The sequence below is a fragment of the Panthera uncia genome, assembly GCF_023721935.1.
Source record: "Panthera uncia isolate 11264 chromosome B3 unlocalized genomic scaffold, Puncia_PCG_1.0 HiC_scaffold_1, whole genome shotgun sequence".
Classification (NCBI taxonomy): Eukaryota; Metazoa; Chordata; class Mammalia; order Carnivora; family Felidae; genus Panthera; species Panthera uncia.
In genome coordinates this window covers 24,034,744-24,060,521 of record NW_026057582.1, presented here as the reverse complement: position 1 = coordinate 24,060,521, position 25,778 = coordinate 24,034,744, and the positions used below count along the sequence as shown (strand labels likewise).

General features: G+C 51.4%; 1 protein-coding gene across 1 annotated transcript in view; it reads left to right on the top strand.

Annotated features, from left to right (window-relative positions):
- The window catches only part of ADCK1 (aarF domain containing kinase 1), a 121,620-nt gene that overhangs the window by 56,173 nt on the left and 39,669 nt on the right, over nucleotides 1–25,778 (top strand). The window contains exon 5 of the mRNA XM_049612403.1: nucleotides 22,175–22,333. Within this exon, the coding sequence (XP_049468360.1) occupies nucleotides 22,175–22,333 (159 nt within the window). The remainder of the gene's footprint in view (nucleotides 1–22,174; nucleotides 22,334–25,778) is intronic.

The following is a 25,778-nucleotide window of genomic DNA, read 5'->3' as shown; positions in this document are numbered from 1 at the left end:
GTATCAGGTGGGGGAATGCATACCTCATTGTTTCTTACGAACCTACAGGAACAGGTGGAAGGTGATGTTCTTGTCTTGCTTTGCTCAAGGTGTAAGCAAAAGTTCAGGGAAGAGATAAAATAGCTCTTCCCCCAGGAACCTCCATCATTTATTAAGCTTGGTTGGGGTGCAGAGAGAAGGTGCTCTTGGCATGAGGACCAGCAGAAGCAGAAGTGGAAGTCAGGGAAGTGAGGCAGGAGACCGTCTGGCCTGTGTGAGGGGCTCCTGGTGGTGGGGGTGCTGAGTGGGGGCAGTGCAGAGACTGGACAGAGACTGCAGCAGGGGCTTCCATGGAGGCCTCAGGGCTGGGGGAGGGGATGATGGGCGTGGATGGTGAGTAGCAAAGCCTGGGATGACCCCTGTCATTACTGCATGCCTGCATGCGGGATCTCTGCTGGTGCATGGAGAACTGTGTGAGCAGCAGTAAAAGGCACCCTCTCCGGGCATCCCTTCCTTCAGGTGGCAGCTCTGCCAGGGCTGGATTTCATTCTTCTGTTAGTCTATCTTCACCAGAGAAACAGAGCCAAGAGGGTGTGTGTGTGTGTGTGTGTGTGTGTGTGTGTGTGTGTGTAAGTAAAGAGAGATTGATTAGTTGGAAGGAATTGGCTTATGCGATTTGGAGGCTGGCAAGTCCTGCATCTTTGGAGGGGGTGTCCATCTGGAGACCCAAGAAGAGCTGATATTGCAGTTTGAGTCCAAAGGCCATCTGCTGGCAGAACTTTTGGTGCCCCAGGCAGTCAGTCTTATGCTATTCAGGCCTTCAGCTGATTAGATGAGGCCCACCCACATTAGGGAGGGCAGTCTGCTTTGTTCAAAGTCTACTAATTTAAATGTGAATCTCATTCAAAAGCGTCCTTATGAAAATATTAGAATAAAGTTTGCCCAAATGTCAGGGCACCATGGCTCAGCCAAGTTGACACACAAAATTAACCCCCCTGGTTCCCACGTGGCCCTCAGTCAGGACCAAACATTTCTACCCTTGGTCTTGCCTTCATATGACAGTCAAGCTTCCTATTGAGTCTTGAAGGTGGGCTGGAGCTAAACTGCTTGCTGGTTTATTGGCTGTGTGACCTTGGACATGTTACTTATCTTCTCTGTCTCTTATTTTCCTCATTTGTAAAATGGGGATAACAACAGTACATGCCTGTGGGGATTACATGAATTAATGGATGTGGAACATGTAGAGCATGCCCGGCAGAGAGCAAATGGCCAGCAAATATTAGCGATGATTTCTGTGTTACGCTGGATGCTTTATATGTGTGAGAACCGAGATTCTGAGAGATTAAATGGCAGCGTTGGGTCTTTAACCAGGTTTTCTGATGCTGGTACAGTTCTCTGTCCCAGATACTATTTTGCTAGTAGAATCCTTCTTTCTCTTCCGTGATCAACACCTGGTGTTCCACCTGTTGGTCAGCCCCTTCCCTTCCACTGTTAGAAATGTCCCACAGGCTGCCTTGGGAGCCTGTCTCCTGGGCTTCTTGAGCACTGCCCCGTGACCCCCAATCTGGGGGCTGCTGGAAGCTCAGCCAGGCAGTTTCAACCGTTGCAGTGTCCTGAGGCCATCAGTAGCATCTATGTTGTGCCCTTGGTCCCTAAAGCTGACACAATGGGTGTGGGAATAGCCACAGGTGCCCAGGGTCAGGAGTTGGTGGCTGTGCTGTGCTCCTCCTTGCAGGATGGCAGCTGGCTCTGCTTCTCATGTCCTGGAGGAGCTGGGTGTGGGCAGATGCAGGGGCAAACACGCCCTAGGTTGGACTGGGGCAAGGGACATGGGCAGAGGGGCCAGAGGAGCCGATTCTACCTGGGGTACCCGTGGCTGGCAGAAAACTCCCTCCCCCCCACCCCCCCGGTGACACATGCCTCCATGTCATATTCCTTGCTGCCTTCTTTCCAGCGATGATCCACCTTCTCCCTGTCCTTCTTTTACTTGCTCACAAATATTTACTGAGCACACCTCTGGGCCACGTGCTGTGTCAGCCCCCGGGCGTCCCCGCTCTCTGCAGCTCTCGCCACTGTTCTTGCACATTGCCAAAGATCCGCCTGAGGCCAGCTCACCCTGTTTCACCACCCCTGGCTGCCCCACTGGCCTGGAGCTGAGGGCCACCTTGAGGGCTTCAGCTGTCTCTTGGCCCTCAGCACAACCTTTGTTTGTTCCGGCGTCTGGTTTCTTTGTCTCCCCAGACGATCCCCAAGACGGCTGCCGTGTGAGCATGCTGGGAGTGGAACAGAAGGAGCTGGTGGCCACAAAGCTGCATGTGGGGAGGACTGGGGGGCGAGGGGGAGAGAGTCACCTCCTCCAGACTTCCCAGCAGCTCTCAATAAAAAATACATTTATATTGAAAACATAATGAAGAATAAAAAAAACATTTTCCCCCCAATAATGCTGAACATCAAAAGGAGATTTTTATCAATTATGAGAGAGAGATTTTGGCCATAAAATGGTAATTTAACGAGTAGGAGATGGATGGCGGGAAGCATTAGTGTCAGCGGGGACGGATGGTGTGCCATTAGTCACTGAGGGAGAGACCGAGGTGGCTGCCGTGGTGGTGGCTCCTCTTCCCCAGGCCTCCTGGCCCCAGCCTCCTCGCTGAGTGCTGCCCTACCTCTGCCCCGAGAGGCTCCTCCCTGGGACCCCGCTCCATCTCCAAGGCACCTTCGGCCCATTGTTGGACAGCTTCTGCATGGCTCTTCCACAGCCAGTGGAATGGAGCCCCCAGAGAGCAGGTCAGGAGCTGCTCCCCGCTTTCTTTCCAGCCTCATGGCCTGCTCCCGTCTTCACACGGCTACGCCCTGGCCACACGCTGTGGGGGTTCACTCCATGCACTCCAGGTCTGTCCTCTCTCATCCCCTTCTTAAGTCACCAGGCTCTTTCTCATCCTCTGAGCTCGGGGTCTGACAACAACAACATACACATGCACACACACACACCCTGAGTGCTTGCCAGGGGCAGGCACTGCCTCAGAAATTCCACACACATCAATTTACTTCTCACTAAGACCCTCTGAGAGACGTACTGTTATTACTTATTTTACAGATGGGAAACTGAGGTACAGTTTCCAGTGAAATTGTACCTTGGCCTCCTCACATACCCCCTGAGTACTTTCCGTCCCCTGTCACAGCTCTTATGCAGTTATTTGTTGCATTCAGGTGGGCTGCTTTCCCATCTTGAACCTCCCATGGGGCCTAGTGTGGACTCTGCACATAGTAGGTGTTAGTAAGTGTGGTTGAGTTGAATTGCAGAACTACTTGGAGTCCCCCTGTCCCCTTGCAGCCTTCGGTGGCTTCCTCAGCCAGGTTGGACTGTGAATCCAGAGCACTTGACTTGTGTCTGGTCATTTCAGTGCTGGGTTTATGTTCTTGGGGTGGGTGGTCTCCTCCCACTCATCCTGGGGTCCTCTCAGAGCACTGTCCAGTGCCTGGCACAGCAAAGGTGCTCAGTAATGGGTTGTTACCTGCACTGAGACACTCTGTCTGACGCGGGATGTCATGGCATGGCGTTATGGGTCCTAGAGTCCTCAGGGTGTTCAGCTCTGCTCCTGCCTCGGTCTCACTTCCATAGCCCCCTGGGACGTACCCATGGGAGCCTGTGGAGGGCTGTGTGAGGGCGTGTCTGGGGCTATCTAAACTACGGGGTGAGGGCAAGGGCAGGGTCTGGCTTCCGGAAGGAACAAAAGGGTCATTTCTGAGGCAGTATGGCCTCATAGTTAGTAAAATAGGCTTTGGAGGCAGGGGGCCTTGCAAAAATCCTAAATGCTACCAGACTTTAACTGTGTCGTTAGTTCTTTCTGAGTCTAGTTCCCTTGTCTGTAAACCGGGATAAGAGAACCTGCTCACTAATAGGGTCATGACAGGGCTTGAGAACTATAGCCCATCTGGGGGGCGGGGCCTGGTGCACAGTAAATCCTGCAGCTGTTAGCTCTGGTTGTCACCTGCAGAGCAGTTGTGAGGACAAAATGAAGCAGGGAGACTGGGACCCCCAGATTATATCCAGCACCCCACTGGGGTTGACAAACACTGACTCTTCTTGTTTGGCCTTCATTGTTCAGTGGCAAAGCGCCTTAGATGAAGGTTACCCAAGGGAGTAACTAACTCCCGGGTTGTAACGGTTTAGAAGTCACCTCATCCAACCCTCGTGTTTCAATGGTGAGGAAACAGGGGCTCAGAGCAGGAAGTCACTGGCCCAGAGTGGCACAACTGGGTGGCGGGAGAAGCGAGACTTGAACCCAGGCCTCCTGACTCCTGATCCAGTGCTCGTCCTCCTGGACTGTTCGTTCTGTTCAGGGCTGGGAGCATACTGTCTGGAAGTGAGACGGCCAACTCTCAGAGATGAGGCTGGTCTTGCTGGCAAGGCAACGTGGAGGGGCTCAAGTGGCTTTCACCTCCTTGGGACCTTGGAGTCTCCTGTGGACTTTAGGAAGCTCTATTTTCATAAGTTGATCCATCATAGTAAGAGGATTCTAGGGTATTCTTTGTATCCTTCAGCCAGCTTTCCCGCTGACGGTGGTTGGGATGGTCATATCCGCGTACTCACTGTTCCCCTTCAATCTGCAGACCATGCTTGCGGCACGTCCCCCTCTTTGGGGTCTAACCTGCAGGGTGGTGCCCAGACCCAGACCCTCCACTTAGCTGCTGTGTTGGGCTGTTTGCTGGAGAAACTGCCTCAGCTTATGGTGGCCCCGTTCACAGACTCGGGAAGGTTGGGGCCCACCACTGACTGCTTTGCTCGCTCAGAAAATACAGACTTGTTGAGCAGCTGATAGGTACTTACCTCTCTGCCAATGCTGTGGGGGATCTAGAATATGTCAAAGCCACGTTCCACCCTCCCTCTCTCCCAAAGCTGGGCAGACAGAACAATTCACAGAGGAAGTAATTAGAGAACAATTAAGCACTCAGCTGTGGGGCTGATGCAGGGAAAGTTCAGGGGGAAGTTCAGAAGAGGGTTCTTGGGGGAGGTGGCCCTCGGAGGATGAGTGAGATTGGCAGAGGGAAAGGATGAGGCCATTCGAGGGTGGTGAGTTCTGAGCACAGCTCCGGGTGCCCAAGCATAGAGAGCAGCAGGGCGGGATGGCAGGCCCTTTGGGTGGGGTGTGTTAGATTACGAGTGCTGCTGTAACAGAGCACCGCAGACTGCTGGCTTAAACAACAGGAATCCGTAGTCTCAGTTCTGCTGGGCAGGAGTCTGAGACCCAGGTGTTGGCAGGGTTGGCTCAATCTGAGGCTGCGAGGGGCAGTCTGTTCCAGGCCTTTCCTCCAGCCTCGGGTGGTTTGCTGGCTATCTTTGTCATTCTTTGCTTGGAGAAGTACCACCCTGATCTCTGCCTTTATGCTCGCCTAGTGTTCTTCCTGTGTGTGCGTGTCTGTTTCTGTGTCCAAATTGCCCCCCTTCATAAGGACACAGTCATATTGGATTAGGGACCCCCCCCCACACCAATGCCAGTGTGACCTCATATTAACTAATTACATCTGTGATGACACTATATCCAAATAAGGTCACATTCTGGAGGTTAACTCCTGGAGGTGATGGCTTTATCATAGGAATAGTTGGAGGCCGCAGATCAAGCTGTCATAGATGGAGGCATTAGTGCTTTTGTGGTCACGAGGATCAGAACCCCAACTTGAACGAGCCGAGGCAAGAGGGAAGACTTAGTGTGTCCTGTACCCATGGTTTAGGAAGGGACGGGGTTGAGTGGGGCTTTTGGGGTGCTCTTCCACTCCTCTCTGTCGCTCATATTCTCATGTTCATCCTGCTGGTCAACTTCGCTTACAGTTGGTTTCCTCCATGACTCACTTGCTGCCTTTGGCGTCTCTCAACCTCACCTCTTCCTAGGTTTGCCCCTAGCAGGGACTCCCCACTCCACAACCCCAGTTTCCTTTTATGAAATTATGGATCAGGACTCTGCCTAAGTGTTGTACTGGGTTACTTCATGTCCCCCACACTTCTGGACCCCATTGCTGTTCTACCTAGAGCCTGAGAATGTGAAATGAGGTATTGGCAGCTGTCATTCGGTAACTTAAGGAGTTTATACTGGATTGGGGTGGGTCCTAAATCCAACAACTGGTGTCCTTGCAAGGAGGCCATGTGACAGTGGCAGTAGAGATTTGAGTGGTGCAGCTGCAAACTCAAGGAACAGTGAAGATTGCTGGAAATTAGGAAGAGCAAGGAAGGCTTCTCCCTGGGGCCTTCAGAGGGAATGCAGTCCTGCCAGCACCCTGATTTCAGACTTCTAACCCCCAGAACTGTAACACAGTATATTTCTGTTGTTTTAAGCCACCGCATTCGTGGTGATTTGTTATGGTAGCCTTGAGAAACAAATACAGATGTCCATTCTCTGACCAAATCACTGAGGTTAGAGGAGGTGGGGTCCATGAGAAGATGTCATCCCTCTCATTTAAACCCCAAGGTGACCGGTGGGGTGGGGTGGGAAGCAGCAAGGCAGAACATGGTGTAAAATATGTTCATGTCCACGGATGATGATGTTAGAGTTTCTGTTTGTGTGGTACGTGCTGTGTAGCACACATGCCTGGATGTTTTACAGATACAGTTTCTAACCCTGCAAGGTTGGTAGATTTGGCCATTCCAGTTTTCCAAATGAGGAAGCAGAAGCCCTGACAGGTTAAGTAACAGCCACAGTCTCATAGCTTAAAGTGGGTGGAACCAGTTTTGAACTGTGTTGGCTCACAGTTGGCCACCCCACTGTGTTGGCCCACCCCTCTTGCTATGCATCTGCTATCCCCGGGGAGGGCCTGGTTTCTGGGGGGCAACAGAGTGCGTACGGGTGTTGGATCTTGATGTGCAGGCTTTGGGGAGTCACCGCAGGCCCCAGGTCTTAGAACCTGTGTTAAGTCATATCAACTAATAGTTTCCATGTGCATGTGCATGAGTGTGCAGGCCTCCACGGCTGATTTCGGGCAGAGTCAGCCAATCGTGCAGGATGGCTTGAGGGGTACAAGGCAGGAGCTGTGCATGGAGGCCTTTTTCTTCTTCCACATCTGGTAAAGGTGAACTCTCCCTTTTGTGAGGCTATGTTAGTTGTCTCCCAGAGCTGGGGCATGGCCACTTTTTCTCCCCTTGCCATCTCCTGGAAGCTCAGTGTGAGCGTCCCAGGCTGGGCCGTGGGTCGTCAGGAGGCCACAAGCCAGAGAATCATTGCCACAGCCACTGCTCTTGAAGGAGCTTCCCTGACAGATGACCCTATGCCTTCTGGGACTGCCAGACAGACCGCAGGGCCCTCATCTTCTCCTTGAATAGAACTTGTGGCCTTCCCTTCCTCTCCAGGGAGGGGGAGTGGGTCTCCTCTTGCAGGCTGTTCGGGGCTAAGGTTGGCAGTATGGGCAGGGTGGATGTGATTGCTGTGGTTCTGATGCCTTGTCCTTATGTCCAAGTGAGCCAGAGGATTGTCTGTACTGCTGATGGCTGGGGCAGAAGCAGTGATTTGAACCCCAGGTCCTGCACTGCCTTAGAAGGCACATAATCATCAACTTCAACTGGGTTCCCATCCTGATTGGGCACTCCCAGAAGATGACTCCGAGGAAAGGATTCTGGTGGAAGTGGTTTTGTGGGAAGGTCGGGTGCAGCCAGTAGGGAAGTAGGAACATGGTTCAGGGAAGAGAAGGCAGCCAGTGACTGTGTGCCCTTAAACTAGCTGTGGGGACACTGGGAAATAGTGGCAAACATTCACCTTAAAATCATCCCACCCCTCAGTTGATTGAGTGTCTGACTCTTGATTTCAGTTCAGGTTGTGATCCCGGGGTCGTGGGATCAAGCCTTACATCAGGCTCCTTGCTGAGTGTGGAGCCTGCTTGGGGTTCTCTCTCTCTCTTTCCCTCTGCTCTTCTCTGCTGCTTGTGTGCACTCTTTCCTCCTCTCTATTTAAAATAAAAATAAATAAAAATTAAAAAAAGTCATCCCACTCCAGGGCCAAGAGAGAAGGTTGGGTGTTTAGACCCCAGCATCCTAACTTCATGGTGATGGTTGCTCCCGAGGGCCGTTAATTCCTGCAGCTATGGAGAAAGAGCCCTCTCTGGCTCAGATGCAAATACTGAAAGTATAGCAGGGAGCAGGGGGTAGTGTGGGAAGGAATCGGCGGGCACTGCAGGTACTGTGCAGTGCCCTCTCCTATAATCCCCACAGTTGCCCTGCGAGAGTACTATTATCTCCATTTTACTGACGAGTAAGCCGAGGCCAGAGAGGTTGAGTCATGTGTCTGAGGTTGCACAGAAATCCAAGGCTAAGTCAGGAGCAAAACCAGGACTGACTCCAGAACCCAAGGTCCTGACCCCTGCGTTCTGTTGCTCCTTATAAGGGGACCTGGGCCTCCCCAGGTTTTGTGTCCTAGCAGTTTATGATTTCTCCCAGAATTCCTGAGTGGGAGGTGGGACAGATGGATGGGGAGCCCCAGCAGGTCAAGGAACTGTTTCTTTACCATTTTCTCCTTCCCTAACATGTGTTTAGATGTTTCAAACACACAGTCTCATTTTAGTCCTCACAGAAGCTCAGCCAGTCAGGTATCCCTCTCCCCATTCTTCCCAGATGTAAAAAATAAGGTTCAGACATACTAAGTGACTTACTCAGGATCACATAGCAGGACAGCGGCTCAGCTGGGAATGGAACCTGAGTGTCTCTGACTGGAGGGACATACGTGCTTCAGTTACACAGGCTGCTGCTACACACGCCAAAGGGCCTGTGAGACCCAGCCTGCTTCTGAGGGCCACGCTCTTTCCCCTACCGGCACACTAGCCTGCCACCTTGCCTTCAGCCCCAGGCTGGCCCTGGTGCTGTGTTGCCTCACCAATCAGATGGCTGAGGAGGTGCTCTGAGAAGCATGCAGTGAGGTTGTTTGGTCCTTCTCCTTCTCCTCTGGAAAAGGTGCTGCCCCTCTGTGCTTGCAGGTGGGGGGCCAGTGACGGGGGTGAGGAGTGGTCTGCTCTCCCTTGTACTTCCTGAGAGCCGGGCCCTTCTCTAGGGAGGACCCCTAATCTCCTCCTACTGCCCCGGGGCCCCACGCACTGTCTACCTGCCGCAGCTCCTTGGTGGCAGAGAGAAGCAAGCCATCCACGTCTGGCTGATTTATGTTCGTCGTTGAAACAATAATGTTTAATCTGGAAAGGGCTAATCAATTTTTTATGCTGATTATGAATAGGCCAGCTGTGCCTGCTTCTTTATTCATGGGGCTTCAGGAGCAAGCCGATGTCCTAGGTTAGGCTTCCTGGGTGGTTTCTGCGTGGGGGGCCCTGCTTCAAGGAGAGCCCGTCAGTGGCCTTGCCTGTGACACTTTGGAGGTGGCTCCTTGTGTGTGAGTGCACCTCTGTGTGTCACTGGGAAGGGTCAGCTGACTCCAGGTGGACAGCCAGGTTGGAGCGTGTGTGTGGAAGGAGGCTGGTGTGGGCTGGGGCACAATCATGGGAGTGCAGCATGGGAAAGTAAGAGTTATAGGATCACAGAATCAGCAAAGTCGTCAGGGACCAAGTACCCCAACACCCCCCTCACTTGTAAAAGTGAGCAGTTTAGACCCAGAGAAGCTGAGCATCTTCCCTAAGGTCATGGGCCTGGTAGGTGGCAGAGGTGGGACGGGAACCCCAGTTTGCTCGCTCAGAGGGTAGAAATCTTTGCACGGAAGTACAACCGAGGCGGGAGAGTCAGGAAGGTGCTGTGTAGCCGCTCTTGTTGAGTTACTGACTCATCACACAACTCTGACAGCTCAGGAGCTTAGGTACAGAATGCACTAGAGACATAGCTCAGCAGGAGGTCAGGATGAGATGAAAGTCACCTGAGGTTTGGGTTACCGCTTTTAGAAGTGTCCTTGGAATCCACAAATAGGGCCACAGAGAGGGGTGAATTGGGGTCTTCTGGAGAAGGCAAAACCTGAGTAGGACTTGAGTGTTCTCAGAAGGAGAACAAACACAAAAGCCTGGAGAGGGCATTTTGGGCAGGTGGAGTGGCCTGAACTAAGGATGTCGTCTCTGGTGGGCATCACCTTGGGGAGGTGCCTGAAGCCAGAGTGAGACCCGAGGGGCCTGTGGCTGGAAATGTGGGGCCCTGGGCTGGGTGAGGGGCAGGTGCTCGGCTTGGACGGCTTGGTTGTCCCACAGTCGTGTGTCTGGACCCTCCGCAGCCTTCACCAGCCATTTGTTCATTTATTGGCTCAGCCAATGTTTATTGAGCTTTTGTCGTGTGTGTGCTGGAGGTTGTATGGCTGAACAAGCTGCTGTCCTGGTGCTTAGGCTCTAGTTGTAGGGGAGCAGCGGATGTTAAACAAGTGATCACAAGAATAAAAACTTAATGACCCTTGTGATGAACGCCACGAGAGAAAAGCATAGGGTGCTCTGAATTTGGGGGTCTGGGGGAGGGGTCTTTCCAAGGACTCAGTGGCAATTAAGCTGGGACCAGGGATAATTAGGGGAAGGAGGGTAGGACAGAGAGAACAGAGAATGCAGAGGCCCTTGGGTAGGAAAGAGCATGGATCTGTGTGGGGACAGAAAAGGGGTGGTGGCGGCAGGGCAGAGAGACACCAAGAGATGTGGCTGGAGACGTGTGCCAGGCACTTTCAGGAGATCCGTGGTTGGTAGCCACTGAAGGGCTCTGTGCAGAGAGTGGCACAGTCCAGTCCTCAGTGGCTACTTGGGGCCAGGGGTGGAACTGGGAGAGAGTTACAAGGCACTGTGGTCATTTGGGCAAGAGTGACAGAGGAGGAGTGGACAGACATAATTTGGAGACTGAATCAGCAGGACTCAAGGAAGAATTAAATGGGGAGGGGCTGAGGGGCAGGGAGGGCCACTAGCGGCTCCAAGGGCTCTGGTAAGAACGCTGGGGGCTGTCTGAGAACAGACACGGTGCTGAAAGGGCTGGTGGGGCAGTATCGGCAGGTCACCCTGCTGGCAGTTTGGGGAAGGATTTTTCTGTGGGGCTGGGCTTTGCACAGTGGCCCCCTCTCTCCTTAAGAGTCGGTGGTCAGAGAGTTGGTAGAGGGTCCATGGGGGACTAAGTGATTTGGGGTCTAGCATTGAGAGGTTGTGCCCAGCCCTGGGTTCCTGATTTCCAGACTTAAAAAAAAGTCATCAGCACCCTGATCTAAGGAGAGGTCTAAGTGTGTGCGTGTGTGTGTGTGTGTGTGTGTGTGTGTGTCTCCCCATAGCCGGGTTTATAGGAGAGGCTGTTACTTCAACAACTGGAGTGCCTCCTGCTTATTTATTGGAATAAGTCTCCCCAGGCCCCCGCTGCTCTTCGGTTTTTGGTGTGAGCTGATGACTGGTGGTTTCTTGTGAGCAAAAGCAAACTGAACTTCTTGGGAGGAGGGGAGGCTATCCTTTCAGCCAGGCTGGTTTTAGGATTGGGCCGGAATAGCGTGTACGTGGCAGTGGGGGGAGCAGAGGGCCCCTTGCCCCAGTGTGGGGGAACAGGACCGGTTCTGGGTGTTGCCTGGCACAGAACCAGAGTCATGGTGTGTCCTCTTGGTGCCTCAGCTTGGGCTTCACATGTGACCTGTGTTTCCACACTACCAGGGCAGCTCCTGTCTCACCCCCCCAGCTCTCTAGCCTCAGCACCGCCCTGGGAAATACAAAAGGATGAAACTGCTGTACTGAGAGTGTTAGGCTAATGCGCTGCATCAGAGGTCAGCAAACTTTTTCCGTAGAGGCCTGGGTTAGGGTCCTAGTGCTGCTGTAACAAATTAGTGTGAATTTAGTGGCTTAAAACAATACACGTGTATTATTTTACTGTTCTGTGGCTCAGAAAACCTAAAACTCCAGTGTTGGCTGTGCTGCATTCCTCCGAGCGGCTCTAGGGAGGAATCTCTTGCCTTGTCCAGCTTCTAGAAGCTGCCTGCATTCCTTGGCTTATGGCTCCTTCTTCGTCACAGCCACCAGTGTGACGTCTTTCAGTTTCTCTCCCTTTTATCTGGACTTCCTTTGTCATAGTTCCTGCTCTGACTCTGACCCTTCCACCTCCCTTTTATAAGGACCCTGTGATTACATTGGGCCCACATGGTAATCCAGGATGCTCTCCCCATCTGAAGATCCTTAACCTAATCACACTACTGGGGATTGGGACATGGACATCTTTGGGGGGGAGGGGTCGTTTTTCTGCCCACCCTAGGGCCAGCTAGTAAATATTTTAGGTTTTGCAGGCCAGGCAGTCTCTGTCACAACTGCTTACCTCTGCCATGGCAGCATGGGAGCTGCCACAACGTGTAGTGAATGGGTGTGCCGTGTCCCAGTCAAACTTCACTTAAGGGTACTGAAATCAAAATTCATATTGTTTTCATATATCACAAAATATTATTCTTTTGGGTTTTCCAAGCATTTAAAAATATAAAAAAGGATTCTTAGCTGGTAAGCTGTAGAAAAAACCAAAACAACACAAAAAAAAAACCGGCATTGACCTGGATTTGGCCCACGGGCTATCGTTTGCTGTCCTCTGTTCTAGATGCAGAGTGTCCTTTAACACTTAGAATTCCCTTGCAAAATAGGTGTTGTTATTATCACTCCCATTTTGCAGAATGGTAGTGGAGCTAAGCACTGCCCAAGGTCACATGGCTAGATGTTGGCAGGTAGGGCTGCTGACCTCAGAGCTGATGTTCTTTACAGTCTGCTTCGCTGGGGTCAGCCAGGAATGTATGTGGTTTCCCCAAAATGTGGGCTTTCTCTTCCTGGTAGATCCTGAAAGTCTGGGTTTGCCTTCCTTTAAAAAATCCCTGGGCACTGCTGCTGTCACATGCAGAGCACATCTGGAAGACTTCTTACTGGGTGGAACGTGCTCCGATCTCAAGGACTTTGGTACCTGAGCTCTCTTATTGGGGCTCTGAGGCATAGGGACATACCTTAGCTCTTTTGCCATGTGGCATTTTGCCACCTCCCAAAGGCTAAGGAGGTCTTTCCTGACAGCAACTATTGCCACTGTGAGCAAGGATGTCTGTGCTTTATTTCTTCTCTTCCTTACTTTTTGGGTATAGGAACATCTAAAGGTTATTGGAAAAAGGCCTTTGGAGTTTTAGGAGACTGAGCCCATCAGGTTTTAGAAGTCCTGGGACCTCACCAGAAATGCGTGTGAACCACAGAGTCCAGGCTTTTTTCTCCATTGCAGGCATGAGCTGTAGTTAAGGACTTTGCTAGGGGAAGACCCAGGGGGCCCAAGGCAGCCTGGATTCTGGGTTGGGAGTTGTTGGCCACCTCCTTCCTGGCTCTCATGTCACTGTGTCTTATTCCCCTTTGTAGGGTTCGCACAAGTCCTTCTCTTTGTCTAGATGGCTCTTTCTTTCATCCAGTTGAACTGGCTCCTTATCCTTCAGATCTCAGGTCTTTGTCACCTCCTCCTAGAAGCCTTCCCTGATAGGTTTAATCCTCTGAACACAGCTTCTATGGTCAACTACCTCTCCCTTTGTAGCACTTATCAGAGTTGGCCATTTACCTTTATCTTTGATGACTTCATTAATTCCTGTCTCACCACTTCAGGTTCCAGTAGTGACTCCAGAGGGTGGTGGCTGTACCTGATTTGGACCCAGTTCCCATTAAGTCCCTGGTGACTAGCACAGTGCCCTGCTTATATTAGTCACTTAAACATTTGATGGATGAATAAACAAAAGACCTTTAGCCAATATATTCCTCTCTATAAAGTGGGCGCAATTATATCTCTTCTTCCTAACCTCGAGAGAAGGTTGAGAGCACTTTGAGGGCAACGGACATTATGCAGCGGTAAGGAAGTACCCATGGTTGAGCATTTAGTCCCTGTGACCAAAGATGTTCTGACATCCCTATACCAAACCAAGCTCAAGTTCAAGGAGGAGATGCTGAGTCCTCATGTGGGTAGGTTGTAGGAGAGGGGGTAGAGCTGTCTGCCTGATTCTTGGGGCTGAGCTCCTGACTCCACCTGGCTCTCAGCCCTGTGATAGGGTACAAGCACTTGGCTCCCAGACACCCCATGGCTCCAAGGATGGCTCACTGCCTCACTGCTTCTATACTGTGGTCACCCTGCGGATACCTACCTGGGCTGGGCCCGGGCTGTGGAGGTCCTGGCTTCATAGTGCACCTTGTACTGCACAATCTCTTCTATCCCAGAGATCTCTGTCATAGGCAGAGACATAGACATGTCACCCTGTGAGGCTGTACAAGTTATTAAGATGGGGAACGTTGAAAGATTAGATTTATGACAGCCAACGGTGGATTATGAAGAATAATTCATCAAATGTCAGCGCCTGCAGCCTGCAATTTACAGAAGGTTTGCTTAAGCTGAAGAGATCTGATTGGACTGCCCCCACCCCCACCTCTAATGAATGACAGATCTAATGGATGGCTTCCCAGGCTGGCCAACCACACTGGGTGTTTATCTGCTTTTTATTAATCATTATTATCACAACATTTCCATAGAGTCCCTCCACCCGCGGCTCTCGAAGTGCCCAGCACCAGCGAGCCTCCCTCAGCTACTTTGGAGGAACGGTAGCCGCCTCTGGGAGATGTTTTAGCTCCCCCCGGTCAGCTGGAAGGCCCAAAGTCCCCCCACCAGGAAGAGGATAGGGAAAGTTGAACCTCATGCATTCATTAAGAAATATTTATTGAATACTAATTATGTGTCAGGTGCTTTGGATACAGTATTGAGCAAAAGTGGAAGAAGTCTGTCATTTAGAAGGAAAGAGGGAGATTAAGCAAATACAAATCGAGGTAGAATGCAGCTATGTTAATTGCTCTCTAGAAGGGCACCCTGAATTCTGAGGATATACACAGGGAGGCTTCCCTGAAGAAATGACAGTTGAGCTGTGCTTTGGAGGATGAGTAGGAGTTACTTTGATGAGGAGCAGAAAGGGGAGCCTTTTGGGCAACGACGACAGCATATGCAAAGGCCCTGCAGTGGGAAGGGAGGGAGTGTGCTGGTGATTGAAAAAGGCTATCTGGGCAGGACAGAGAGAGCTCTGGGGGCAGGGGGAGGAGATGGGGCAGAATCAGACTCTGGATTGTGTTAAGGATTTTGGCTCTGGGAAGCTGGCGGTGTGGTTTAAACAAAGAGAAGTGACATGATCAGCTTATGTTTGGAAAACGCACTTTAGCTGCATGGGGTGGATAGATTGGAGGAGAAAGGAATGCAAGTGAGTGGACCAGTCAGGAGGCCATTACAGTCTCTGGGTGAATGAAGACAGTCGCTTTTACTCACTGACAGAACAGAACTGAGAGCCTAGAATTGCTAACTCTTTGTCTAGTGCCCTCCTCATATACCACTCTGTCCTCTTCGTGGAGGCATTAGATAGGGCACCCATTATTGGGGGTCTTCTGTAGGCTCTATTCTAGATCCTTTACGTGTGTTGTTTCACACAACAACTCTGAGGTAGGTACTAAAATTCCCATTTCACAGATGAGGAAACTGAGGTACAGATGGGTTGTATAATTACCCAAGCTGGTGCACCATGGAGCCAGAATTTGAGTGTGGGCAGCGCCTTGCAGCCTATGATTGGGTTTGCACTGGCTAATTCCAGCCTACAATTCCAGACCTTGCATTGGAATTACTGTGCCCTGTTGCCTCTCAGGACTCACTGTCCTGGCCAGCTGGTGGGCATCCCCAGGGAACACACCTGCAGCCGTAGGGTATGACTGCTCCTGGCTTCATACTTCTCGGTCAGCTGTTTGTTACCATTCTTTGGGAGGATAGAAGCTTGGTCGGGACTGTGATGCCCTTGGCAGAGTCAGGTGGACGATTGTCTTATACCTAGAGGCTCTTTAGCAAACTGGTAAGGGTTGAGTGTTGTGCCAGCCTCCTCGTGCAAATTTAGACAGCACCACTGTTGGGTAATTCCTGGGGTTGGCCCTTGTCAAGAAAGGCCTCAGGTGCTGCCGCTGGGCCTTCGTTCTTTCTTCCCAGCTAGGCAGTAGCAATAGTTAATGGCTCTGCAGAACCGACAGTTTGATCTTTCAAAACTCCAGAAGGAACACAGATTCCATGGAATACAGGGACTATGTGTCCTTGAGCTGTTATTGTCATTATTATTTTTATTATAATAAATTGCTCTGTCTGGGAAGCTGGGGGTGGGGGTATTCCTGGCTTGAGTTAGGGCAGCCACTGAGTGGGGAGGAAGAGACATTTGGATGCCTTGACCTCTCCCTTGACCCCCCCAGGGTCTACATAGTGATATCAGAAGTCTCCTCTTACCTTGCCAGAAAGTCCCATCAGGATTGGGTGAATTGGTACTGGGCAGGGAGCACTGCCTCCAGCAGGCCCTGCTAAAAAGCAAGTATGGGGCGCCTGGGTGGCTCAGTTGGTTGAGCCTCCGACTCCAGCTCAGGTCACGATCTCATGATTCATGGGATCGAGCCCTGCATCAGGCTCACTGCTGTCAGCATAGAGCCTGCTTCGTATCCTCTGTCCCCCTCTCTCTTTGCACCTCCCCTGCTTGAGCTCTCTCTCAAAAATAAACATTAAAAAAAATTTTTTTTTAAAAAAAAGCAAGTATGTTTCCTTGGGGCTGTTGCCTTATTCTGCAGACTGAGACCTCCTCATGGCGAGAGGTGGTGTCTGTTTTGTTGGTTTATGTACCTAGGATGGTTTCTGTCATGTGGCAGGCCTGCAGGTAAGTATTTGCTGATTGACTGACTGACTTTAGCTAAGGAATGGCAGATTGATTTCGTTTCCTATATTAATTCTGATCTGTTGGTAGTGGCTTCCTGGAGTACTGTGTTGAGAGAGATTCTGAGGCATCATCTGTGCCCAGAAGAAATGAATGCTGTGATTGATTAGTGATATCTGGCATGAGTATGCTTGAGGCTTATTAGTCAGCTATTACTGCATAACAGATTACCCCCCAACAACAAACATTTGATATGTTGCAGTTTCTATGGGTTAGGAATTTGGGAGGACCTTACTGGATGCTTCTGGCTCAGACTCTCTGTGAGGTATAGGCAGGGTGTTGGTGAGGGCTGCAGTCATCTGAAGGCATGAGTGGGGAAGGAGAATCTGCTTCCAGGATGGTTCACTGTGGACAGGAGGCCTTGGTTCCTTACCCCATGGACCTCTCCACAGGCTGCTTGAGTGTCCTCATGACATGGCAGCTTGCTTTCCCAAGAGCACGCTCTCCGGGAAAGGACAGGAAGGATGTCTGGTGATGTCTAAGAAGGCATGCACTAATTTCCTCCATATGCCAGGTCACGAGTCTAGCTCACACTCGGAGGTGGGTGGGCAGTAGGCTGCACCTCTCAAAGGGAGGAGTTGTTAAGTACCTGTGGACTTATTTTAAAACCACTGCAGGGGGAATGAGAGGACCATGTGCCACCTATTTGCTGTCAGCATCATGTGTTACTTACAAGGTGCAGGAATGACCCTAAACAGGTGGGATATAAACCAGGCATGTTTAACGGGGAGAAGGAATTGCAGCAAAGTGGGGTATCAGCCAACAGGGTGACTGTGAGATGGAGGCATGCCTGGGGCAGGTCCCTGGGAAATGGTGACAAGAGGAAGGTCCCTGAGAAACGGTGACAAGAGGGTGGGTTTTAAGCAACGGCATATAGGATGTGATGGTGGGTTTTCTGTTCAAGGCAGTCTGTGCTTTGCAGAGTCCTTGGTAGCTGGGCCTGTCTTGTCTGCCGCAGGCTCAGGGTGGGCTAGGTTCACTCCAGCTACTCCATTAGTACAGGGACTTGTCCCTCTCCTCATCAGACTGTAGTGGATGGCTGCTGGCACCCAGCCAGGCACGGGGAGGGGGGCATCTCTAGACCTCGAGATCCAGATGTTGTTTGCTGCTGATGCCATGGTAACCTTCCCCAGGTGCCCTGGGCAGTCTTCCCAACTCCTGAGTGGGAGCTGCTTGGCCTTGGCAGCTAGGCCTGGACTTGCCTGCTTTGAGGCAAGCTCCTGTCTTCAACCGGAGCCAGCCAGTTGTGGGTTTGTTCGATTTGTTGGCATTATCTTAGGTCAATGTAGCTTGATGTAGTAAATCCAGAATAGGTCCGATGTGCATGACTATGGGGTCGCCAGGATGGGATATTTGAATTTGGGCCATCTTGGAAAATCCAGGACATCCCCCTTCCTGTGGCTGGTGAGGGGCCTGAGGCTGGCCGGCTGAGAGACTTATGTGAAACTCCTCCCCAGGAGTCCTACTATGGTGTTTACAGAAGATCCTCACCCTCTTACCTTATTTTGGGTGAAATGAGGACCCTGGCCAGTGCTTGGCTGCCCAGTGTGGCATTTTGGAAACATTTATCCAGAAAACTGGCTTCATGAGAATCTGCAGACCTAACTTCCCAGAGAGTCTCACACTCTGTCCTGTACCTGGGTATGATGTCATGTGGCCTCAGTTTCCTGGACCCCAGCTGATGCCAGCCCGCTGAAGTCTTAACCTGAGCCTGTGGGGGAAGACACATTTCTTCTTGCCCTTCTGATGTTTTCTGCTCATAAAAAACCAAACACCGCCCCTTACATTTGCACGCACACACATACACATACACACACACACGTACCCTGAAAAACCAGATAATACAAAGCTAGAGAAACTTTTTTCCTGATTATTTTTCCTTTTCTAGACAGGGACATCAGTATATTTGAATCATGGGCTGACAGTAATTAAAAAGCACAGCTCGTCATTTTAAAATGCAGTTGTCTTACTTAATTGATTTTGCTGCCAGACCCCCAGGAAAGAAAGAGGAGCGAGGGAAAGAAAGCCCTAGAAGGGGAGACAGGTTTGTGTGAGGGACTGAGGCAGCTCAGGGCCCCGCTCCACTCTAATTGCTGTGCATGCTGCCGTTGGCCTCCGCTAATGGCTTTCTGCTCAGAGGGCTGGGGGCCGGGGCCTGACTGGAGGGGGTGGTGTTTGTGTCAGCCACGTGGGGGGCATAATTCTGCTTTCGGGACAGTGTCTATTTTTCCTTACTATCTATCAGCACAAAGTACTTGCACTGAATACTTTGAATCAGGTTCCATTTAGAGATACTTTATTCATATTTAATTACAGGCTGTAGCACCAATCTTTAATTACCTTTTTTGTAAGCCAGCTAGGAACATTCACTAGCAATCAATTTTGTGTGTGTGTGTGTGTGTGTGTGTGTGTGTGTGTGTGTGTAAGCACAGGAGGGTGTGGGTGTGTGACTTGGTTCCTGATAGAGGGGAAAGGATGGCTGCAGGGGCCCTGGGAGGTGGTGGGTGGGCAGGGGTGGGGTGAGGAGGGGATGTGCCCAGCAGGTTCCCTGTGCAGAGTGAGTGGTGCCTCTTCATTCCCCATGCCTCTCTTTGCCTCCATCGGTCAAATTGGGGATTAGGGCAGGTCCTCACAGCTGGGCCTTGTTCAGGGTGCTGAGTTGAGGCACCTGAGTTTGGGTGGTATCCTAAGCTCTGGACCCCGTGCATCCCCTGGTAGGGGCAGGGGATTGTGGGAGGACCCCATCTTGTTCCCTGGGGAGATGGTGGGCCAGGCTTCCTTTCCCCCTGGAGATTGGGATATGCTTGCCTCAGCCCTTTCCTCCCTTCACCTCTCCCTGGAGTGCTCCTGGCAGCTGTTCTTGCCACACAGCCCTAGTGATGCCATGTCACTCTTCAGTTGCAATGACTCTGCAGCGTCCCCGCAATGACACTGATTTGAAGACTGGCTGTCCTTAGAAAATGAGCAAATGTTCCCAGGAAGCCAGGTGGAGGCTTGGGGTGGGGAGTGGGGTCAGATGACCCCCAAGTCCCTTTGCAGTGGGAAGATGGGGCCGTTCCAGCTGCCTGGGAGATGAGGGTCTGAGTTCACAGAAATGCTCCAGAAAACGTTCTCCTTGGTGCTCCTTTAGGAACAGCCAGAGGGTTTCTAAAGGAAGTTGTTGTTGATTTCATTATGTAATGGCCAGGAATATTGCTGAAGCTCTCCCTCCCTTCTATTCCTGGATCCCTGTCCCAGCAAGAGGCCACCGAGGAGAGGAGAGAGGGGAGGCCATGGAACTCGCGTTTACTGAGCCTCTTGGGGGTGCTGGGCACCATGCTCATGTTTCTTTCATCTACCCCAGATGGGGCCCAAGAAATATCAGAGCCCCTCTAGTCCTATGTGACAGAAAACAACTCAAACTGACTTAAGCAGAAAAAGGAATTATAGGGTGGGTATTCAGGCATGGCTAGATCAAGGGGCTCAACCATGCATTCACTATCTCGTCTCTGCTTTCTTCTTTTTGCTATTGAGATTCCTGATAGCTCCAGACTTCAAGTTCAATTTTTACGTTCAAGTTCAGCAGAAAGAAAAAAATCCCTTCTCCTACAGTTCAAACAGAAGTAAAACAGTTGAGTCTGATTGGATCAGTTGGGTCACCTGTCCATCTCTGAACCAGTCAGTGTGACCCAGGGTATTCAGGGTTCTGATCGACCAGGCTGGGGTCTCTCATACCTGCCCTGGAGTAACAGGGGGAGTCCACCTAGGTAAATTCCATACAGGACATGTGCTTTTACATTTGAGGATTTTGGATTAGTAGGAGTGTGGGAGCAGGAAGGCCCAGCCATTTCAAAAGGAAGAAAGAGTTGATTGAGTTCCTCTCCAATGGAGAGAATAGTGGATTCAGTCTTTCAACAAATATGTGTTTGGCACCAACTGGTTCTGGGGCTCTTCTAAGTGCAAGGAATTCGACAGCTAACAAGACGGACAAAAATCCTTGCCTACCTGAAGCCGATGTTCTGATGAGGTTTACAGGATGGTGGTTCTTTCATTCTCCCAATCCAAGCCCAAGTCCAGAATAAAGGGTTCTTGTATGGGGAGACTTGGGGTGATTGATGTAAGGGAGAATCTGGCCCTCAGGGAGCCTTGAACTCAGGAGGGAGGGAAAGAGACAAGTATATGGTTGGGGAAGGAGGTGGGTAAATAGGCACTGGGAGGAGTACAAATAAAAACCCAGGAAGAAGAAGGGGGACAGGGAAGCCAATCCATACCCATCTCCTGTGACAGAAGTGTGGGCCCCTCCCATGTTGCCTGGACCTTTGACCTCCAAAGGATGTTGATAAATGGGATGGAGTTTCGTGAAAGATACAGAAATGATGACAGGGCTGGAGGGAGTGATTTATGAGGGAGATTAGCAAGCTACTAGTGCAGCCTAGCAAACAGAGGGGTAGGATGGTGGCCATGGGCTGTCTGACTGCTGAAGCCCCAGGAGAGGAGGGGGCTGAGGGGCAGGGTGGAGTGCCTGCTGCAGAAGGGGGGCGGCAAGAGGACTGAATGGGTGTGAGAGCCTGGGGGACATGAGAAGGAGGGCCTTGGGACTAAGCATGCATGGGCACACTTACGTGTGTGTGTGAGAATGTCTGGACCTTCCAGGATTGGGAGGCTATACAGGGACTTAAAGAAATGGAGGGAGTGAGAATTTCAGCCTTGGACATTTTGGCAAGAGGTTTTTGGGGACCTCCTTCCCATCTGGTAGAATATTCATATCTGGACCATGTAGGTGTGACCACTCAAGTCAGAAAGACTTTTTTCCTTTAGGAAAATTTGGTATGGCATTTCTAAGAGGGAAGGAAGGAAGGAAGAAGAGAAGAGAAGGCAGAAAAGTTAGGAGTACATGTTCCATTTCATAGACAAAGGGCAAGGGATCTGCCCAAGGCTCCCTTTGGGTGGCATTGCAGGTAGGGGCCAAAAGCGAGGCTGGGGTGTGCGGCCCTGGGGTCCCTGCTGGGTGTCTGCTCCACTGGCCGAGAGTGGGCTTGAGGACCCATGTTGAGCCTGCTGCTCCGGCAGGAACAAGAGGCGGCTGTTAGGTTTGGAGTCTCCAGCCTGGGATCCCTTGAGCTCTCCATGTTGGCTGGTTGGAATATCTGATCCCTGCCTTGGGCTGTCTGGTGCCCTGGTTCTGCTTACTCTTGATTTTATGTGTGCGCATGAGAGTCCCAGGGGTGCAATGTTGCATAATTAAATGAGCAGACGGTACTCCATTCTGAACATTCTAGACAGCACTTCTTTGGCCTTAAATGGAGGTGCTCTGAGCACCCATGCATGTGTATGGGGACACACCCTCCACATGTGTTTTCTCTCTCCCTCCAGATGCTTGCTGGGAATCTCCATGGCAGCAGGGAGCCCAGGCAAGGTGCTGGGTTGACATACAACCGGTGGAGCAGAAAGTCTGTTTCGGGGCATCAGGCAGCACTGGCCCTGGCCCATCCTCTTGGCCCCTTTCACTGAACTGGGTCATCTTATTCACTCCATTCTCTCTCCACTCTTGACAGATCCATGATTTGTTCATGAGCTTTGATGACACCCCCCTGGGGGCCGCCTCCCTGGCCCAGGTCCACAAGGCAGTGCTGCATGATGGGCGGACGGTGGCTGTGAAGGTCCAGCATCCAAAGGTACAGGCTCAGAGCTCGAAGGACATTCTCCTGATGGAGGTGAGAGCCTTCCCCTTTCTCTTTCCTTTATCCTCATTCTATATTTCTCTGGAAACTAGGTGGCTCCTGTGACACTGGTTCAAGGCAGCTGGGTGGAGTGTGACCTTTTGAGCAGCAAGGCAGGAGAGGAAAGCTTGAGACCATGACAAAGGAAGTGTTGTGACTGTGCTATGACTGGGGTGGGGTCGGGGGCGGGGGGGGGGGGGCGGGGGGGGGGGGGGTGGGCCCTTGGCTGGGTTGGTCAGTTCTTCTTAATTTGTTCCTAGGAACTATCTGAGGATGGTCTCAGAACATGATGGGCAGCTGTTGGGGCCAACGAGACCTCAGTTGCATGTTGTAGAAATGAGATGAACCAAAAGTGATTTCCTTGGGGGTAGAAAAGTTACAGCTTAATTTGTTAATTTATAACAGAAGGGAGCATGTGGTCAGCCTAGGGATGTAGAAGTGACAGGAAGATCACATAGAAATATTTACGTAGACTGTATGCTCATCTCCCAATGTTTTGAGTGAACAAGCTTGTCTACCTAAAAACGTTCCTGGGAAAAGCCCTGATGGAAGACTGTGTCTCTGGACTTTTCTAGCTCTGTCCGCAGAGCAAGGGAGGGTGAGCCAGGTGCTGGCTGGGCGGTAGCCAGCACCCGGCCTGGGAGGTCAGTGCATTTAACCTGCCAGCATGTCCCTCCCCTTGTCTGCTGTCTCCCTTCCGTTCCTTTCCTCACTCTGGACTCTTAGTTTGTTCCCTCAGCTTACCTTGACTAAACTTCGCACACACATGGAAGGTCTCTTTTGCATCAGGCACCAATGGGTGCTGGGGACACAGGAGTGAGGAAGCTCTGTCTTCATCCCTGTTTAGCAGAAGGGCAGGTCTGGATACAAACAGCCACCGTGTGGGGATATGAGCTCCACGAAAGAGGTGTGTGCACAGTGCTGTCAACTCTGTGCCTGGTCTGTTGGGGGCATCCTGGGTGGGGGAGGTGCTTCACTGAGGCGCCGGTGAGATAGCCAGGTGGGGGAAGGATAGCCCAGCCTGTGCCGAGGCCTGAGTCTCGGAGAAACAGGGTGTGCTTAGAGGAGAACTTGAGCTGGTTCAGGTGATGTGTCTGGGAATGGTTACAGATGGGGCTGAGGAGGTCGACAGGACAGCACGGAGGGCCTTATGTTGCAGGCGAAGGCATAGAACAGTATACGCAGCAAGTATGGAACTGCTATGGAACTGAGCAGATCTGATTCTCTGCTGTAGTCCGTGGGGAACCACTCAAGAAATTTAAATCAGGGGAATGTCATGATCCGATGTACATTAGAAACAAGAGTCTGTTGGCAGTTTGGAGGATATACTGGCAGGCAGGCAGACTGTAGCCAGGGAGACTAACGGAGGGGCTGCTGTAGTGGTTGGAACCAGAAATACTGTTGTGAACCAAGGCAGGGGAATGGGAGTGAAGGGGAGGGATGGGCTCGAGGGACAGACTCATCAGGACTTTGTGACCAGCTTTACATGGGGTGGTAGCAAATACTGGCATGAATGAAAAGGAGGAGAATAAAACAAATTGTACGTTTCTGGCTTAAATGATTAAATATGGATGCCTTTAACCAGTGTATCCATCAGGGTCCAGTCGGGAGGAAAGAAAATTGATCTAGGTATTTCCAACAGAGGGAATTTAAAACAGGAAATGGGCTGGGGCGCCTGGGTGGCTTAGTCCGTTAAGCGACTGACTTTGGCTCAGGTCATGATCTCACGGTTTGTGGGTTTGAGCCCTGCGTCAGGTTCTGTGCTGACAGCTCAGGGCCTGGAGCCTACTTTGGATTCTGTGTCTCCCTCTCTGCCCCTCCCTTGCTCATGCTCTCTCTCTCTCTCTCCCAAAAATAAATAAAATTAAAAAACAAAACAAAACAGAAAATGGGGCTCCCAGGGGATGGAATTGCAGAGAAGACAAATGGGATGGTGAAACAGTTACCACCTGCAGGAAGCCTCTGCCACCCTCATGGTGGAGGGACAAGGAGAAGAGATGGTTCTCTGGACCCCAGGAGCTGGGGCCACCCAGTGGAGCTGGCCCACAATGAGCCGGTCCTCTGGGAGGCCGATCACAGCCGTAGGGCCCATCACCTGGGAGGTGGAGCCACAGGCCCTGCCTCAGCGTTTTGCCAGTGTTGCCCCATCTGGCCAAGCCTAGATGGAAGCCAGTTAGCAAGGGAGCCTGGGAAATGCAGTTTCTTATGAGATCAGTAGCGTCAGGATGACCTCAGAACAAGGGAGGACGGGTGGTGGAACTACCGTGAGGTGTAAGATACTGTGGTCAGGAGATTGGATGGGGATCGCTCTGCTGGTCTGCATTCAGGATGGAAATAGAGATGTAGGATTTAACAGCAGGGACGCTCATGGTAGGTAGCTGAATCTGGGGGAGTAGTTGAGGTCACTTAGGAAGGTCAGGCAAAGAGAAGAGGAGAGGGCAAGGGAAGAGCTGTGAGGAACACCGTCATGGGGGGTGTATACCCAGGAAGATAAGCCCCCGCAGGAATGGAGAGGGCAAGGCCAGAGAGATTGAAGGAGGACCAGGACTGAGCAGTGCTGCTACATGCAATGGAAACCATTCAAGAAGAGAGTTAGAAAACAGCAGCTTAAAACAATGGTCGTGTGCTTTGCTCATGAATCTGCAGTCGGGTAGGGTTGGTAGAGAGACTCACCAGTGTTTCATGCGGTGCCAGTGAGGGGGCCTGGCTGATGATCTGCTTCCACGTGGCTCACTCACATGGCTGGCAGCTCAGTGGGGGCTGTGGGCAGGGCCTTGGGTCCTTCCAAGTAGGCCTTCCTGTGGCTGTTTGGGCTTCCTCACAGCATGGTGGCTGGGTTCAAAGAGCAAGTGTCCCACGAGAATAAGGCTGAAAGCACAGGACACTTTTATGACCTAGCCTAGCACTACTTCTTCCTTACTCTGTTGGTAAGAACAAGAGTCATAAAAGCCCCCTCTGCGCGACCAGGTTCTAGAAGAGCATCAGAGTGGGAGATGTTGTTGCAGCCATTTGGGGAAATACAGTCTGCCAGTATTACTCAGTGCTGTCAAATTGGAGATAAAATTAGTAAAGCTTTGGAAAGGGCCTTTCGGATTTGGTTATTGGGAGTCCTGTGGAGGGAGCAAGGAGAATGGGGTGAAGGGGTGGGAGAAAACTGAGGCCCCAGGTAGTGGAGATGGTTGATGTAGAACACTCTTCTCAGATGTGGCCATGACACTGGGGAGGACCATGTTGTGCTTAGAGCAAAGCACAGGATTAGAGGCGGGGACTGGAGCAGGCTGTTGCTGATGGGGAGGGTGGCCATGGAGTGTGGGGGGACTGGAGATCTAGGAAAGAGAAGTAACTGACAGATCTGATTCTGGGGGAGACTCTCGGGGTTCGGCTCTAAGGACGTGGGTGGAAGCATTAGCCCCATTCAGCCTAGATTGAAACTAGAGGA